General features: G+C 45.4%; 2 protein-coding genes and 1 long non-coding RNA gene across 3 annotated transcripts in view; all 3 read left to right on the plus strand.

The window, feature by feature from the left end:
* LOC143486746 (multifunctional procollagen lysine hydroxylase and glycosyltransferase LH3-like) overlaps positions 1 to 831 on the plus strand; it is a 23,934-nt gene extending 23,103 nt beyond the window's left edge. Inside the window, exon 18 of the mRNA XM_076986146.1 lies at positions 136 to 831. Within this exon, the coding sequence (XP_076842261.1) occupies positions 136 to 291 (156 nt within the window). The 3' untranslated portion in view covers positions 292 to 831. The remainder of the gene's footprint in view (positions 1 to 135) is intronic.
* A 2,531-nt stretch (positions 832 to 3,362) lies between these two features.
* LOC143486747 (uncharacterized) lies at positions 3,363 to 10,144 on the plus strand. Its single transcript, XR_013123653.1, has 5 exons — positions 3,363 to 4,052; positions 4,136 to 4,212; positions 4,367 to 4,415; positions 4,847 to 4,956; positions 8,470 to 10,144. It is a non-coding gene; the product is annotated as an uncharacterized LOC143486747 (long non-coding RNA).
* Positions 10,145 to 10,923: 779 nt separating this feature from the next.
* LOC143486713 (ceramide-1-phosphate transfer protein-like) lies at positions 10,924 to 17,261 on the plus strand. The gene is made up of 5 exons (XM_076986074.1): positions 10,924 to 10,935; positions 12,038 to 12,191; positions 14,881 to 14,951; positions 15,114 to 15,322; positions 15,800 to 17,261. Exons 1-5 carry the CDS (start codon positions 10,924 to 10,926, stop codon positions 16,404 to 16,406), a joined length of 1,053 nt encoding a protein of 350 aa, XP_076842189.1. The 3' UTR covers positions 16,407 to 17,261.
* The last annotated feature ends 256 nt before the right edge of the window (positions 17,262 to 17,517 follow it).

Here is a 17,517-nt window from a genome sequence, read left to right on the forward strand (position 1 = left end):
AAAATAACGATGTGTGTGTTTTGTGTGTGTGTGTGCGCATGTGCGCATGTGCGTGTGTGTGTGTGTGTGTGTGTGTGTGTGTGTGTGTGTGTGTGTGTGTGTGTGTGTGTGTGTGTGTGTGTGTGTGTGTAACAGGGTGGGGGTTGCCGTTTCCTGCGATATGACTGTAAGATCGAGGCCCCCAGGAAAGGGTGGTCACTAATGCACCCTGGACGCCTGACACACTACCATGAAGGACTACCCACCACCGCGGGCACACGATACATCATGGTCTCATTTGTAGATCCCTGACATTTTTCAACTCTGCCTGTATGTGTGTGTTTGTGTATGTGTGTCTAAGAATTGTAATTTAACAAGCAGATGTCAGTGTGTGTTGGAACACCGAAGCTGTAAGATTTTACTTTTTTTTAATTAACATGCCCACCTCCGTCCCTAAACACCAAACCCTGTCCCTAACCCTAAACCCCAAACCCTGTCCCTAACCCTAAACCCCAAACCCTGTCCCTAATCCTAAACCCCAAACCCTGTCCCTAACCCTAAACCCCAAACCCTGTCCCTAACCTTAAACCCCAAACCCTGTCCCTAATCCCAAACCCTGTCCCTAACCCCTTACTCCAGCACCTTTCCAAGGTAGCTTTTATTTTTTTAGTTTTGTTTGCTTTTTGTTGGTTTGTTTCTGGTGAAAAGGGGGATTTATGCACAGATGAACAGTGATTAAAATCCTTGTATTGAAGATAATGTGTCATTGGTCAGTCTGGATTCTCCTCCACATTTGTACAAAGTGTGATAAATTATTTGTTATATTCACATAATAAAAATTATGTAAACCAGGCCTTTCTCTGGGTCTCACTCTAATCCTAACTCTAACTCTACCCCTAACTCTCACCTTAACCTTGCTGTTAACTACGCGTTCGCGTACGCATCATGGCTGCTTCGCGTATCCTGCGTCGGTTTGGCGCGTAGGTCTTTGCACGACAAACTTTTGTCTTAACAAAAGTTAACGCGACGCGTACGCGAGGTGCAATACACACAAAACCGCTAGGGGCAGTGTAGCCGCTAACCAGCATCAAGATGGACACAACGATATCCAACGACACAAACTCGGCAATCTCACAACGTCTTTGATTTAACGGCCTTACATACCACCTACGAAGGGATCGCTGTGGTCGTTTTTTCTGCCGTGACCGTAAAATTACCCAAAGGCTAATCTCCTCGAGTGTTGCCATGTTTGCATCGTTAAAATACCGAAGCCCTTTCTACGTTCTGCCCTCTAGTGGACGCCTCCAGTTTCACGCGTTGCACATAGGCTAGTATGTTCTCAGTAACGTTCACAACGCAGCCGGTTGTGTACGCGAACGCATGGGCAAACAGCAAGTATGTTTCCACCTTAACTCTAACCCTAGTCCTAAATTCTAACTTGAACTCTACTTCTAACTCTTAGCTGTAGTTTCATCTGTATATGTGGCACACAATCTCATTTCCAGAGGAGGGGACTCACTTCATTTATTATTATCTTTTGTAATTCACATTAATCATTTAACAGAACAATCTAACCAGTTTGAGACACCAGTATGAGGAATTTCCCACTTCACTCCCAGTTATTTTCTCTGGTAAATAAAATGAATGAAGGGAACACGGAGAACTCACTATTTTTCTCAAATAGGACTTACAGTTAGTATGCAGTATGGGTTAGGGTTAGACTTAGTATGCAGTATTGTGGTTTAGGGCTCAGGTTGGTATGCAGTATGGACTAAGCTTAGTGTTAGTATGCAGCATGTGGTTTCCTGGAAGAAGGTGCCTGGGTAAGTCTGAACTTTTGATACCACAGCACATCTCATGTTACTCTTGTTTGAGTTTCCTTCCACTTGCTTTCAGTTCACTATAGAATTCAATATGAGACTAATGTTGTTTTGCAAAGTCCTGAATAGTCTCCACTTTACAGATGAGCTTTGTGTATTCACCGTGCTGTCGGCCTGTTGGGTGTGACTGTGTGATGGGTGGGATAATCTGTTCTCACTGTGTCTTTGTTCATGGTTGCTGGGGTGTAGTGGGTAACAATGTTGTATCTCCCATGTGGTTTCTGTGTAACACTCACCTACCTCTGTACCAAAACTAACCCTAACTCAAACTCTGTACCAAAACTAACATCTAACCCAAACTGTACCAAAACTAACTCAAACTCTGTACCAAAACTAACATCTAACCCAAACTGTACCAAAACTAACCCTAACTCAATCTCTGTGCCAAATCGAACCTCTAACCCAAACTGTACCAAAACTAACCGTAACTCAAATCTCTGTACCAAAACTAACCCTAACTCAATCTCTGTACCAAAACTAACCTTTAACCCAAACAGTACCAAAACTAAACGTAAACCAAACTCTACCAAAACTAACCCCTAACCTAAACTGTACCAAAACTAACCCTAACTCAAACTCTGTACCAAAACTAAACCCTAACTCAAACTGTACCAAAACTAACCTCTAACCCAAACTCTGTACCAAAACTAACCGTAACCCAAACTCTGTACCAAAACTAACTCCTAACCCAAACTGTACCAAAACTAACCCTAACTCAATCTCTGTACCAAAACTAACGCTAACCTAAACTCTGCCTACCAAAACTAACCCTAACTCAAACTCTGTACCAAAACTAACCCCTAACACAAACTGTACCAAAACTAACCCTAACCTAAACTCTGTACCAAAACTAACCCTAACTCAATCTCTGTACCAAAACTAACATTTAACCCAAACAGTACCAAAACTAAACGTAAACCAAACTCTACCAAAACTAACCCCTAACTTAAACTGTACCAAAACTAACCCTAACTCAAACTCTGTACCAAAACTAACCCCTAACTCAAACTGTACCAAAACTAACCTCTAACCCAAACTCTGTACCAAAACTAACCGTAACCCAAACTCTGTACCAAAACTAACTCCTAACCCAAACTGTACCAAAACTAACCCTAACTCAATCTCTGTACCAAAACTAACCCCTAACCCAAACTGTACCAAAACTAACCCTAACTCAATCTCTGTACCAAACCTAACCCCTAACCCAAACTCTACCAAAACTAACCTTAACTCAAAATCTGTACCAAAACTAACTCTAACTCAAACTCTGTACCAAAACTGAAATTATAAGTTGCTCTAAGACAGGGCTATTGAACTGGCGGCCCGCGGGCCAGAACCGGCCCTTTAATGAATTTGTACCGGCCTGCGGACCATTTCATCATATATAATAATAAATATTTGATAAACAGCCTTAAATATCCACCAAGGTTCTGGTGCTTGTCAAACAAATTTACCTTCACTCCTTCACAACCACCCCCCCCCCCCAAAGCTCTATGCCAAATCTGGCCCGCAGAAATATATAGTTGAATAGCCCTGCTCTATGAGTATGAAGGCCCAAAGCTCATTAGCCTAGCCCCACACACCTGTACACAGCACAGTATCCTAACACACCTGCACACAGTGCAATACCCTAACACACCCACACACTGACCTCAGAACAGCTGCTTGTGCTGTTGGTGTTTGTGTCCAGCTTTCATATGTCCTGTTTGAGTTCAAAAGCACCACGCAGGTCCCACTGCCCCAATTCTGTGAGCGTTTGCTCTCCCCTGACCATGTGGAGCAGCTGGTGTGTTTTAATTGTAATTTGGCCCTAGTGGGAACTCTAAGGCCCCTCCCCCTCTCACCACGGGTGTCAGATAAAGGACCAGTCGTCTCCACACGAGGGTCAGTGGGCGTTCAGCTTTATGGACGTGTATCACCGTGTTGCTGCCGCTGCACTTTGGAACCGTAAAACGCGTCAATAATTAATACAGTTCTACAGTACACAGGATCCTCCAGCACTATACGGTTCTTTACCTGCCAGGGGAATAACGGCTGTGATTGTGCCACCACACGGCATGCTGGGAACCCCAGTGTGTGTCAGAATGTCCCTGACCCTCTGACTACAGTGTCTGGACCAGCGTCTGTCTGGACATCCTGCAGCGACTGACGGGACTTCAGGGCTGATGATCGTTGCTCATCTCCTCATTAATGGTGAGTACGTTAGAACCTTCTTCTGTGTTGACGGCACAGCTGGAGAGGTTGAGGAGATCTGAACCACTTCTGCCCTGTCGCAGGTGCTGATATTTTCTGCAGCTTCTGTTACTGTAACGTGTTGCTTTAAGCATCTGCATGTACCATGGAAGGTGTGAAGGTAAACCCTAGAATACTACTGCTGTTCACAAATTATTCTGAACCCGTCAGAAATGTCTCTCACTCACTCTCTATCTCTCTCTCCCTGTCTCTATCTTTCTCTACCTCTCCCCCTTTCTCCCTCTATCTCTGCCTCGCTCTCTCTATCTCTCCAGTCTCCTACAACACCATGCAGCAAAGATCCAGCATCTCCTACATCGCCCAGTAAGTGTGTGTGTGTGTATGGGTGTTATGGTGGGTGGGTGTGGGAGTGTGTGTGTGTGTGTGTGTGTGTGTGTGTGTGTGTGTGTGTGTGTGTGTGTGTGTGTGTGTGTGTTATGGTGGGTGGGTGTGGGAGTGTGTGTGTGTGTGTGTGTGTAAAGTGGGGGTGGGTGTGTGTGTGTGTGTAGGGGGGTGGATGGTTGGGTGTAGGAGTGTGTGTATGTGTGTGTGGAGGGGGCGTGGGAGTGTGTGTATGTGTGGGAGAGGGGTTATGGATTTTCAGTGTTCTCTGCTACTTAGTGTCACCTTTCAAACAGAACACCTTAAACTCTGCTCCACTAAGATTTGGGTTTTGAATTACTCTTTGTGTGTGTGTGTGTGTGTGTGTGTGTGTGTGTGTGTGTGTGTGTGTGTGTGTGTACTCTCATGCCCAGTGGGATTGGGCAGTCCTGAGTTATTGCAGGAACTAAAGCAGCCTCACACTCTGAAACATGTTCCACCACACACTGGCCTTACAACGGTGTTCTCTGGACGAGGGCGAACTGTAAGATACACACACACACAGACAGACAGACAGACACACACACACACACACACACACACATAGGGTTCACAACGGTGATCTCTGGACAGTGATATACCATTAGATACATGTGCACCTCACAAGTGTTCTCTGGACGAGGATGAATTGTGAGATACAAAAACACATACAGTGCACCACAAAAGTGAGTACACCCCGCACATTTCTGCAGATATTTAAGTATATATATATATATATATATATGGAACAACACTGACAAAATGACACTTTGACACAGTGAAAAGTAGTCTGTGTGCAGCTTATATTACAGTGTAAATTTATTCTTCCCTCAAAAATAACTCAATATACAGTCATTAATGTCTAAACCACCAGCAACAAAAGTGAGTACACCTCTAAGTTTCTGAATGTTCCTGAAGTGTCAGTATTTTGTGTGGCCATCATAATTTTCCAGAACTGCCTGAACTCTCCTGGTCATGGACTTTACCAGAGCTTCACAGGTTGCCACTGGAATGTTTTTCCACTCCTCAGCAGAGGTGTCAATTCCAGGTTCAGAAAGTAAAAGTCCTCACCAGGATTTTGCTCAAGCTTGCTAGATTTTCTAATTAGTGCAATCCAGGTAAAATTAGTGGAATCAACACAATCCAGGAAGCCTGAGCAAAATCCTGGTGAGGACTTTTACTTTCTGAACCTGGATTATACAACTCTGTAGGAGTGGGAGGGGATGAAGCTCTGCTTCAGTGTTCAGTACATATTGGAGTTCATGTGTCCCTCAATGAGATGTAACTCCCCAACACCTGCTGCACTCATGCAGCCCCAGACCAGGACATTCCCACCACCATGAAGGACTGTAGGCATGACACACTTATCTGTGTATTCCTTACCTTATTGATCCACACATGCTTAAGACCATCTGAACCAAACAAATTAATCTTGGTCTCATCACACCATAGTACATGGTTCCAGTAGTCAATGTTCTTTGTTGACACGTCTACAGCATGTTTGTGGGCTTTCTTGATTCTGTAGTGACAGCCATGTAGACCAATGTGATGTAGTGTGCAGCGTTTGGCCTGAGCACTGACGGGTTCAGCCCCCGCCTCCAATGCTGACATCACTCCTGCACCGATCTTTCAAAAACGGCATTAAGATGTGACACTGAGCACATGCACTCAGCTCCTTTGGACGACCAACGTGAGGTCTGTTCTGAGCGGAGGTGTGTGTGTGTGTGTGAGTATGAGTATGAGTGTGAGTGTGTGTGTGTGTGTGTGTGTGTGTGTGTGTGTGTGTGTGTGTGTATGAGCGGACCCTGCTCTTTAAAACACTGGATCGGTTTGGCCACTGTGCTGCAGATCAGTTTCAGGGTGTTGGCGATCTTCTTGTAGCACAACAATTCGTCCTCAGAGAGTTCTGTGCCATGAGGAGCTATGTTGGAACTTTCAGTGACCAGTATGAGAGTGTGAGAGCTGTACTACAAAACTGAACACACCTGCTCCCTACGCACACCTGAGACCTAGAAACACTAACAAGTCATTTGGAGGGAAAATTACAAGCAGTGCTCAATTTGGACATTTAGGGTGTGGTCTCTTAGGGGTGTGGTCTGTTATGGGTTTACTCATTAGGGGTGTAGTCTCTTAGGGGTGTAGTCTCTTAGGGGTGTGGTCTGTTATGGGTTTACTCATTTAGGGGTGTAGTCTCTTAGGGGTGTAGTCTCTTAGGGGTGTGGTCTGTTATGGGTTTACTCATTTAGGGGTGTAGTCTCTTAGGGGTGTGGTCTCTTAGGGATGTACTCACTTTTGTTGCTGGTGGTTTAGACATTAATGATTGTATATTGAGTACAGTGTTGTATAAGCTGCACACAGACTACTTTTCACTGTGTCAAAGTGTCATTTTGTCAGTGTTGTTCCATGAAAAGATATACTTAAATATCTGCAGAAATGTGCGGGGCGTACTCACTTTTGTGATGCACTGTTTGTGCACACACAAACACATGCAGGCCTCACAATATTTTCTGGACAAAAATGTACCATTAGATAGGGCTGAACGATTAATTGCATTTGCGATAATTTCGCGATTTTTTAAAACGCGATTGTCTAATCGCACAGGCTGCGATTTAAACTGGTCACGTGACTTGGGAGCGAGCTGAGCCGAGGACGAACGGAGCAAACCCGAGCAGGAGGCAGGGAGGTGGAGAAGTGAAGTTAACACAGCGCACTTTAACTTGTTGCACAATGGCTTCAGGCTCGACAGAAGCTGACACTACTGAAAGTCTAATACCAAAGAGGGGCAGCGCTTCAGTTGTGTGAAATTACTTTGGCTTTTAAAAGATGCTGCTCATCGTCAGGTACTGTGTAAAACGTGCCTTGCTACTGTCGCTACGACGCGAGGAAACACTACAAACCTTCTTCAGCATAAAAAAAAAACACCACAAAGCCTCATATTTGTAAGGCTAAAATGCTAACGACCAGTGTTGCATCTTCAAATACGCAAAAGTGTTTCGCTGCGCTTATACAGCTTTAGTATGCGGTGAGCAGCGAAATACCGTAAAATCACGCATATAGGCGCAATAAGATTTAAAGCACGGATGAATCGCGAAAGCGCGGATAGCTTGACCGCGGTCCAGCAGACAGGGTTCACTGACCGAACCGTTTGAAAGTGTAACTCCTTATGGATATAATTGGAAGCGGCACGCTGAAATAACTCGGGCAGTAACGGAGTTCATAGTGAAAGACATGATGTCCGTTAATGTAGTGAACAATCCCGGCTTCATGGCTTTGTTAAACACACTGGATATGCGCTACCAAATGCCCTCACGCACATATTTTAGCCAAGTTGCTATACCTGCAGGGTTGCCAACTCTCACGCATTGAGCGTCTTGGACTAAAAAGTTAGTAGTTCGCTCTGGCACTAACCACAGGCGATCGATCGATCACGATATAATAATACTACTTAAATTTAGTCCATTTTTTACACACACACCCCCCGCCCCGGCAACCCTGTATCTGAGCTGTATAAAAAATGCCGAAACAGAGTTTCCTGAATTGGAACAATGGAAAAAAATCGCGATTTTAAATCGCAATTTATAGATAAAAAATTGCAATTCGATTATTTTCCAAAATCGTTCAGCCCTACCATTAGACAGAGACACACCTCAGACATACACACACCTCAGACACACACACACATCTCTCTCTCTCACACACACACACACACACACACCTCACACATACACACACCTCACACATACACACACCTCTCACACACATACACACACTCTCTCACACACACTCACACACACATACACACACACTCATACTCACACACACTCACACACATACACACACACCCTCACACACACACCTCACACACACACACACTCACACACACACATACACACACTCACACACACACACACACATACACACACTCTCTCTCTCTCACACACACACACATACACACACACACACACACACACACACACACACACAAAAACACACATGTGCTCTGTTTATTCTATCACAGCATCACCAGGTTGCCGGAGGCAACGCTCCCTCATTGGCCCCCACTGACAGCCAGGGACTGCAGTGCCAGCATCATCTGTCCAATGGGATGCAGGATTAGAGGAGGCACTTCTCCCATCTGCCAATCAGAGTTTGGATCAGCTTCACCTGCTTCTTCACCTTGTTTTCTGAATCTGTAATGATTACTGCAGTTGATGATGATGATGATGAACACACCACAAATGTTTTGTTTGCCAATAGAAGATTTTGGGATGTGTGTATGTGTGTGAGGTGTGTGTGTGTCTGCGTGTGTGTGTGAGACTGTTGGGCGGGGTCACTGCCTGTCATAACAGTTAATTCAGTGCTGTTATCTGTTAATAGAATTACACTATAAAAGTGTGTGTGTGTGTGTGTGTGTGTGTGTGTGTGTGTGTGTGTGTGTGTGTGATGTGCATTCATTTTTCTGATTCACTTATATTCAGTCGATGGTGTGTGTGGTAATGTAAGAGTCCTGCTGTTGTAACCTTCATAAACAACTACCCAGGGTGCTTTGGTGTACTGTCGTCCTTTTACGGCATGTGTTGGAGAGGTCAAAGTGCAAGTAGACAAGCGTGGACTTTTGCTCTGAGACACAGCAAACACACGAGGGTTTAGACAGTGGTATGAGAAGAGTGTTTGTAAGAGTGGTGGATCGTGTGTGTAAGTGAGTAAGAGTGGTGGATCGTGTGTGTAAGTGAGAGTAAGGGTGGATTGTGTGTGTAAGTGAGAGTAAGTGGTGGATTGTGTATGTAAGTGAGAGTAAGTGGTGGAATGTGTGTGTAAGTCAGAGTAAGTGGTGGATTGTGTGTTTAAGTGGTGGATTGTGTATGTAAGTGTAAGAGTGGTGGATAGTGTGTGTAAGTGAGTAAGAGTGGAGGAATGTGTGTGTAAGTGAGTAAGAGTGGTGGATTGTGTGTGTAAGTGTTTGTAAGAGTGGTGGATCGTGTATTTAAGTAAGAGTAAGAGTGGTGGATAGTGTGTTTAAGTAAGAGTAAGAGTGGAGGAATGTGTGTTTAAGTAAGAGTGTGTGTTGAAGTAAGAGTAAGAGTGTGTGTGTAAGTAAGAGTAAGAGTGGTGGATTGTGTGTGTAAGTGTTTGTAAGAGTGGTGGATTGTGTGTTTAGTAAGAGTAAGAGTGTGTGTGTAAGTAAGAGTAAGAGTGTTTGTGTAAGTAAGAGTAAGAGTGTGTGTGTAAGTAAGAGTAAGAGTGTGTGTTGAAGTAAGAGTAAGAGTGTGTGTAAGTTAGAGTAAGAGTGTGTGTGTAAGTAAGAGTAAGAGTGTGTGTTGAAGTAAGAGTAAGAGTGTGTGTAAGTAAGAGTAAGAGTGTGTGTGTAAGTAAGAGTAAGAGTGTGTGTTGAAGTAAGAGTAAGAGTGTGTGTAAGTAAGAGTAAGAGTGTGTGTGTAAGTAAGAGTAAGAGTGTGTGTTGAAGTAAGAGTAAGAGTGTGTGTAAGTAAGAGTAAGAGTGTGTGTGTAAGTAAGAGTAAGAGTGTGTGTTGAAGTGTCTGAACAAGGATGCGATCAGCGTTACATCAGTACTTTCTGCTGGCAGCCATGTTGGTACTGGTCCTGTTCCTCACCTCACTGTGGCTACGTGAGTAACACGCTGTATTAATGTAACACGCTGTATTCATGTAACACGCTGTATTAATGTTTGCATGTGTTTATATTACCTATTGTTTTTACACACAGTATATTTTAATAAATGAAATAGTGGAATTATTATAACGTTACAATAATGTGCTAATATAGTTACATGTTAAGGACTAGAACATTTTGTTTTTTGTGACATTCAGTAAACGGTCATGCTGGTGGATCATAGCCAAATGTTTAATAACAAAATGAGCGTAGATATAAAACTGAACATAGCACACAGTATCATCCCAGGCACACACTTTAGCAAACGGCAGACTTGACCATAATAAACAAATAAACAAACGAATCTGAAACCAGGACCATAAACAGAATGAAAAAGCAAAAGAACTTCATAATAATGACCATTTAAATTACATTAACAACCTTTTTTTTATGTACAACCCACCTTTAAGGTAGATTACACCTCCTTTAAGGTAGATTACACCACTTTTAAGGTAGATTACACCTCCTTTAAGGTAGATTACACCACCTTTAAGGTAGATTACACCACCTTTAAGGTAGATTACACCTCCTTTAATGTAGATTACACCACCTTTTAACATTTCCTAGTGTAAAGGTTTGTGATGCAGGAGGTGGACCCACTACTGAGGGGTTTATTGGTCTTTATCCAGCGAGTCTTTATTTAAGACACACTAGTGGCATGAGAATGACACCACATGCTGAAGGGACTAACAAGACTTCATAAGACAAACAGTAAAATTGGATACAGGAAGCACTAACAAAGACGACTAAATAACTTAAACGTACAGATATAATAAATTACCAACTCAACAAACACTAAGACATGAAGCCAAATGTTAGAACAAATGTTTCTGAACATGAAACCAAAAAACGTACTATAACTAACACGAACATAACTAACATTAAGCAGTATACAGACATGATAAATCAGGAATAAACAGAAACATACAAGGACATAGAACGAAACCTGAGAAGTAGACAATGACTCACACTTATTCGTAACCATAAACTCAAAAACAACAGACAGAACAAGACCATAAGCTTTTAAACGCAACACTCACCAAGACCAAACTAACCACTTGAACTACTACTACAGCGCCAAATGTAAGGGTTGGCAGCAGCACCATACCTCTACTGGCCACCAGAGGGAGCCATCGAGCTAATGGAGCCAAACGAGCTACACCTGACAGCCCTCTAAAAGCAGCTCACTCTAAGATGCCAGTTGCTGAATTGTTGCTCAGTGTTCTGTATCTTTGGTTTTTCTGGACTTGATCTCGAGCCTCTTATTCTGTGGTCACACTACACTGTACTATAGCCATTGATGGCTTAGTTACCTTGAAAATGTAATCCGATTACTGATTACTAATTACTCCTTTAAAAAGTAAATTAGTTACGTTACCGATTACTTGATTTCAAAAGTAACTACGTTAGATTACAAGTTACTTTAGTAGTTACATTCAGCAGCAAAATTAGTTTTTCCAATAATCACTTTATTGGAAGTGCATTTTAACAGTAACAATGTATCTCCTGACATTTAAATTATGTATCTCCTGACATTATGTTTGTGTTGCTCCGCGGTATTACTTGAAAATGTATTTGTAAATGTAATACAAGCAAACTATTTGTCACGGGCTTGAAGGAGGAGACACGACGAGCGACGTACGGTGCACATGAAACTTTAATACAAAAACACAGACGTGAGCTCCGTGCGGAGGATGAGCACAGGACTGCTGACACTCACACAGACACAAAACTTTAGACAAAGACGAGCACAAGACACTGCGCGAACGCACATTAAATAGGTGATTAACACAGACCCTCGTGATCTCGAGACAAGGCACAGGTGCGACTACGAACACGCTCACGGACAACCCACACCCACGGAAGTACATACATGGGCATAACGACACGCAGACAACGTAACGGCACGCCCACAGGGAAGGGTCCGGAGCTGTCATCGTAACAGAACCCTCCACCAGGAGCTCGCTACTCCTGGAGCGTCCCGCGCAGCTGGAAAGCCCCGAACCGACACCGACGGGCAGGTCCGGAGCCGCCGGGATCACGAGCCTCCGAGAGCCATCTCCCCCGATGGTGGGAACCGCCACGAACAGCCCTTGTACACCCTCCCTGGGAAAACAGGGGAAAATACATTAAACAAGGGCACAAGCACAAACACGCACACAGGAACATTAATCACAAAGGGCACAAGAGGGAACAGGGGGTTCGGGAGAAACACTGGGGCTGACACACAGACTGGAACAAGCAGCCACGACAACGTTTGGCGCGCCCGTGGACCTTGCGCCCGGTGGCCTCCTTCGCGGAGCATCGGCCGCCTTCTTGGGCGCCACCGGAGTCGGGACTGGTCTCCGCGGCGTCTCCAGAGGCGCGCTGAACCCCCACCTCGGGCCGCTAGCTGCGCCGAATCCCTCTCGCGCTCCTGGGGTCGCTGCTGTTTCACCCCTCGAGGTGTCCATAGCCTCCTCCTCCCTCGAGACACTCCGGCTCAGGGACATCGGCTCCTCGGCGGTCGTGCAGCGGGAACAGTCCATGCTGCTCCCTGCTGATGGGGACATAGGAGCTTCCTTCACCGAGTAGGCGGTGTCCCCCGAACACCCGGAGACGCTGTCTCCCTCCTCGCTCTCGTCGTCACGCTCCGAGTGCGAGGAGCAAACGGATGGAGGGCGGCTGACGTCGTCTTCCTCCCTGTAATACTCGGTAGGCGCCGAGTAGATGGAAGGGGGAGGGCTGGCGTGGCCCTCCGCACCGTGATGCTCGAAGGGGTCCGAGTGGATGGAGGGGGGCGGACTGGCTTCTTCCCTCCCCTCTCCGTAGTACACGGTAGGAGCCGAGTAAACGGAAGGGGGAGGGCTGACCTCTTCCTCCTCCTCCTCTTCGTCGGAGCGCTTGGTGGGAGCTGGGTGGACGGAAGGGAGGGGATCGCCCTCCGCTCCCTCAGGCTTCTCGGGAGCTACCGACCCAGAGGGAAACCAGCTGGTATCCTCCCTGTCCGAGCACCAGGAGGAGGGGAGACTCTCTTCCTCTCCAGAGTCCTCACTCCCGAACTCGACCTCGGGGGGAGAGAGGGCGATGATGGCCACCCCCACCATTAAGGGCTCTTCATCTTCCTCCTCTGAGAGAGCCAGGGTTGGATCATAGGGGCTCTTGCTCCAACACCTTACAGCGGCCATCACTGACTATAGCACACTACTGTTATGATGGGAGGAGGCAGGCACGGCGAGCGGGTACTTTAACGTGAAACGTTTAATTCTGAGGCATACAGAACAAAGTGCGGTGCGTATCGCGCAAGCACTACACATATACACTCACACGGCACGATCTTCAGACAACGACGAGCATGAGATATTGCGTGAACGCACATTAATAGGTGTAGAACACATACCCTCGTGATCACAGGACAAGGCACAGGTGAGACTAACGAACACGCTCACAAACAACCCACACCCACGGAACTACAAACATGGACATAACTAAACGCATACAACGCAACGACACGCCCACAAGGAGGGGTCCGGAACTGTCACCGTGACAACTACAAATATACAGTGCACTGCAAGGATTTAGAACTGATGTTTTCTTTTATGCAAGTGAAAGTTTTTGGGGATCAAAAATCTATTTAAAAATAAAAAATGTTTATCTGTTTACTACTGTGTCCATGTATGGGTCATACCTGTCAAGTGTCCCGTTTTGGCCGGGAAAGTCCCGTATTTTTCCCGTATTTTCAGTCAATATTTATTTTTTTTAAAGCATTCATGTGCCGCTCCAAACAGAATTCTGTCACTAGCCTCGCGAGAACTGCCACCCAGACCACTGCAGGTGGAACTGCCACCCAGACCACTGCAGGTGGTACTGCCACCCAGACTACTGTAGGTGGAACTGCCACCCAGACCACTGCAGGTGGAACTGCCACCCAGACCACTGCAGGTGGTACTGCCACCCAGACCACTGCAGGTGGAACTGCCACCCAGACCACTGCAGGTGGAACTGCCACCCAGACCACTGCAGGTGGAACTGCCACCCAGACCACTGCAGGTGGAACTGCCACCCAGACCACTGCAGGTGGAACTGACACCCAGACCACTGCAGGTGGAACTGCCACCCAGACTACTGCAGGTGGAACTGCCACCCAGACTACTGCAGGTGGAACTGCCACCCAGACTACTGCAGGTGGAACTGCCACCCAGACCACTGCAGGTGGAACTGCCACCCAGACCACTGCAGGTGGAACTACCACCCAGACTACTACAGGTGGAACTGCCACCTAGACCACTGCAGGTGGAACTGCCACCCAGACCACTGCAGGTGGAACTGCCACCCAGACCACTGCAGGTGGAACTGACACCCAGACCACTGCAGGTGGAACTGACACCCAGACCACTGCAGGTGGAACTGACACCCAGACTACTGCAGATAGCAGTGAGGCTCGTGACAGAATTCTGTTTGGCGCGGCACATGAATGCTTTAAAAAAAAAAAATTGAAAACTCGCGGGTTTAGTCACATTTGTAGTTTAAAAAATATTTGGGGTGTTTTTTCTTCACTTTTTGCCACTCCAAAGATGTTTTCGTTTCTCCTACAGCCTCGATTGCAGCTATATGCAAATAACCGATTATGCAAATTAGGCGATTACGTCATATACGGGAAATGTCCCGTATTTTTTTATACAAAACTTGACAGGTATGGTATGGGTGTGTGCACATATTTGTGTATTTGTATGCACATACGTCTGTGCACATGAATATGTGTGTGTGTTTTCCTGCACAGCTCCTGGAGTTGTTCAGAGTTGTGAACTTTCATGGGTCCCATGTGTTGGTATTTCTTCCCTCACTAGAAAGGTAGGCACACAAACTCCCTCACAAACTATGCACACACACCATCACTCAGGTGTCATTTGAAGTGTATGTTAAACATGTATGTTAATATGACTTTAATAGGTATGACTGTGATTTTTTCTGATTTCTATTTTTTACATTTTTATTTTTTCCCTCTTCTCACAGACAGATGACCCCATCACACTCCCTCAGGCTCCCAGCACCAGCAGTGATATGACCAACCGCTCCGTTAACCATGAAGCCGGTGTGGGAGGAGAATGTCCGGGACAGAAATTCCAAGTGTCCCGCCTCCTCTTTCATTTAAACTCCGCCCTTGGCTCTGCCTCTGATGTGCTGTTAGAACCTTACCTTCTGTGCTGGGAGGAGCTTATAAAGTATGTTATTAGTTATTACTTACATTACCATTTAGTTTATTGTAGAACCACTCATTATATAATTTTTAAATACTATTTAAATAAATACTAAAGTAAATGTTCTAATCATAAAAATAAAGGCAGCCATAGAACTGTCTACGTAAAAGTGGGGGGTAGGAATATTTTTGTTGTTTTCCACAACATTAGTTTTCTCACCTTTAATGTTTATTCCCAGTAATTACCTTTTATTTTAGTGTGTTGAGTAGAGTTTGTTAGAAAAGCTGGCGGGGTTTGAACATACCCTTAGTCATTCTCTCATGGCTCCACCACACACACCTCTTCTTTGTGTGTGTGTGTTTGTGTCTGTGTGTGTGAACAAAACAGACCCTAACCCTTATGTTGAACTCTGTAGATTTTAAATAGTTTTTAAAATTCTTCATATAGAAAATATGTTACATTATTATTATGCGGTGTGGTGATTGATGTGTTCTGTTTCAGGTTTATGGAGGCTCTGGGCCCTCTGTTGGGTTTTTTCACAAACAAAGTGCAGGAGAAGATAACTCTGATTCGGGAGCTGTCTGAGGAGGAAGTTGGGAAAAACATTCCCATCAATCCCCCTTTTCAGGTTCATCTGAATCTTCTACAAACTACCCACAATCCTGTACGAACTACCCATAATCCTCAGCACCATGCCTACTTCTCTGTGCGCTCCATGTTGGAGGCAGAGCTGCAGAGAGGAGTGGTCAACTTTGATAGACAGACGTCATCTGGCAGTCGCACGTTGCTCCGCCTCCATCGGTCATTGCTGTGGTTACAGCTACTGCTGGAGAAGCTGGCAGCAGGACATAATGGGCGGAGTCTAGGTGAGCTGTGTGGTGAGGCGTACAGTGAGGCCCTGGCCCCACACCACCCCTGGCTGCTACAGCAGGCTGCCCAGGTGGTGTTCCACGCCATGCCTGAGCACGACACCCTGCTGCACACAGTTTGTGTGCACACGTACGAGGAGGCTCAGCCTGTCATACACACCATCGTCACAGCCATCAGAGAGGTACGCCGCAGGACGCAACGAGAGCTACAACAGAGGAACATGCTGGATCTGCCATAGCTCAGTCACACACACACACACACACACACTCATAACACACAGTCACACACACACTCTCATAACACACAGTCACACACACACACTCTCTCATAACACAGTCATACACACACACTCTCATAACACACAGTCACACACACACACTCTCTCATAACACACAGTCACACACACACACACTCTCTCATAACACACAGTCACACACACACACTCTCATAACACACAGTCACACACACACACTCTCTCATAACACACAGTCACACACACACTCTCATAACACACAGTCACACACACACTCTCATAACACAGTCATACACACACACTCTCATAACACACAGTCACACACACACACTCTCATAACACACAGTCACACACCATCTCTCATAACACAGTCACACACACACACACACACACACTCTCATAACACAGTCACACACACACACACACACACACTCTCATAACACACAGTCACACACACACACACACTCTCATAACACAGTCATACACACACACTCTCATAACACACAGTCACACACACACTCTCATAACACACAGTCACACACATCTCTCATAACACAGTCACACACACTATCTCTCTCATAACACACAGTCACACACACCATCTCTCTCATAACACACAGTCACACACCATCTCTCATAACACAGTCACATACACCATCTCTCTCATAACACACAGTCACACACCATCTCTCTCATAACACACAGTCACACACACTATCTCTCTCATAACACAGTCACCACACACTCTCATAACCCAGTCACACACACTATCTCTCTCATAACACACAGTCACAGTTATGGCAAAGTTCTGCTTTGATCTAAAAAGTGCTATATAAATATAAAAATATAATTCAATAAAAGTATATTCAAACTGCGTGAAGCGTAAAACCCATCATGTCTGCAGTGTTGTGTGATAAGAAGCCAGTGTGATCCAGATCTCCTGCAGTGTTGTGTGATAGGACGCCAGTGTGACCCAGATCTCCTGCAGTGTTGTCTGATGGGACGCCAGTGTGATCCAGATCTCCTGCAGTGTTGTGTGATAGGACGCCAGTGTGACCCAGATCTCCTGCAGTGTTGTCTGATAGGACACCAGTGT

Source organism: Brachyhypopomus gauderio, unplaced genomic scaffold (genome assembly GCF_052324685.1).
Source record: "Brachyhypopomus gauderio isolate BG-103 unplaced genomic scaffold, BGAUD_0.2 sc45, whole genome shotgun sequence".
NCBI classification, from domain to species: domain Eukaryota; kingdom Metazoa; phylum Chordata; class Actinopteri; order Gymnotiformes; family Hypopomidae; genus Brachyhypopomus; species Brachyhypopomus gauderio.

Bases quoted from the DNA above. Each gene is read 5' to 3' on its own strand.
- LOC143486713 (XM_076986074.1), top strand. The intron at 14,952-15,113 runs GTAGGCACACAA...CTCTTCTCACAG, and splicing joins TTTCTTCCCTCACTAGAAAG to ACAGATGACCCCATCACACT. The intron at 15,323-15,799 runs GTATGTTATTAG...GTTCTGTTTCAG, and splicing joins TGCTGGGAGGAGCTTATAAA to GTTTATGGAGGCTCTGGGCC.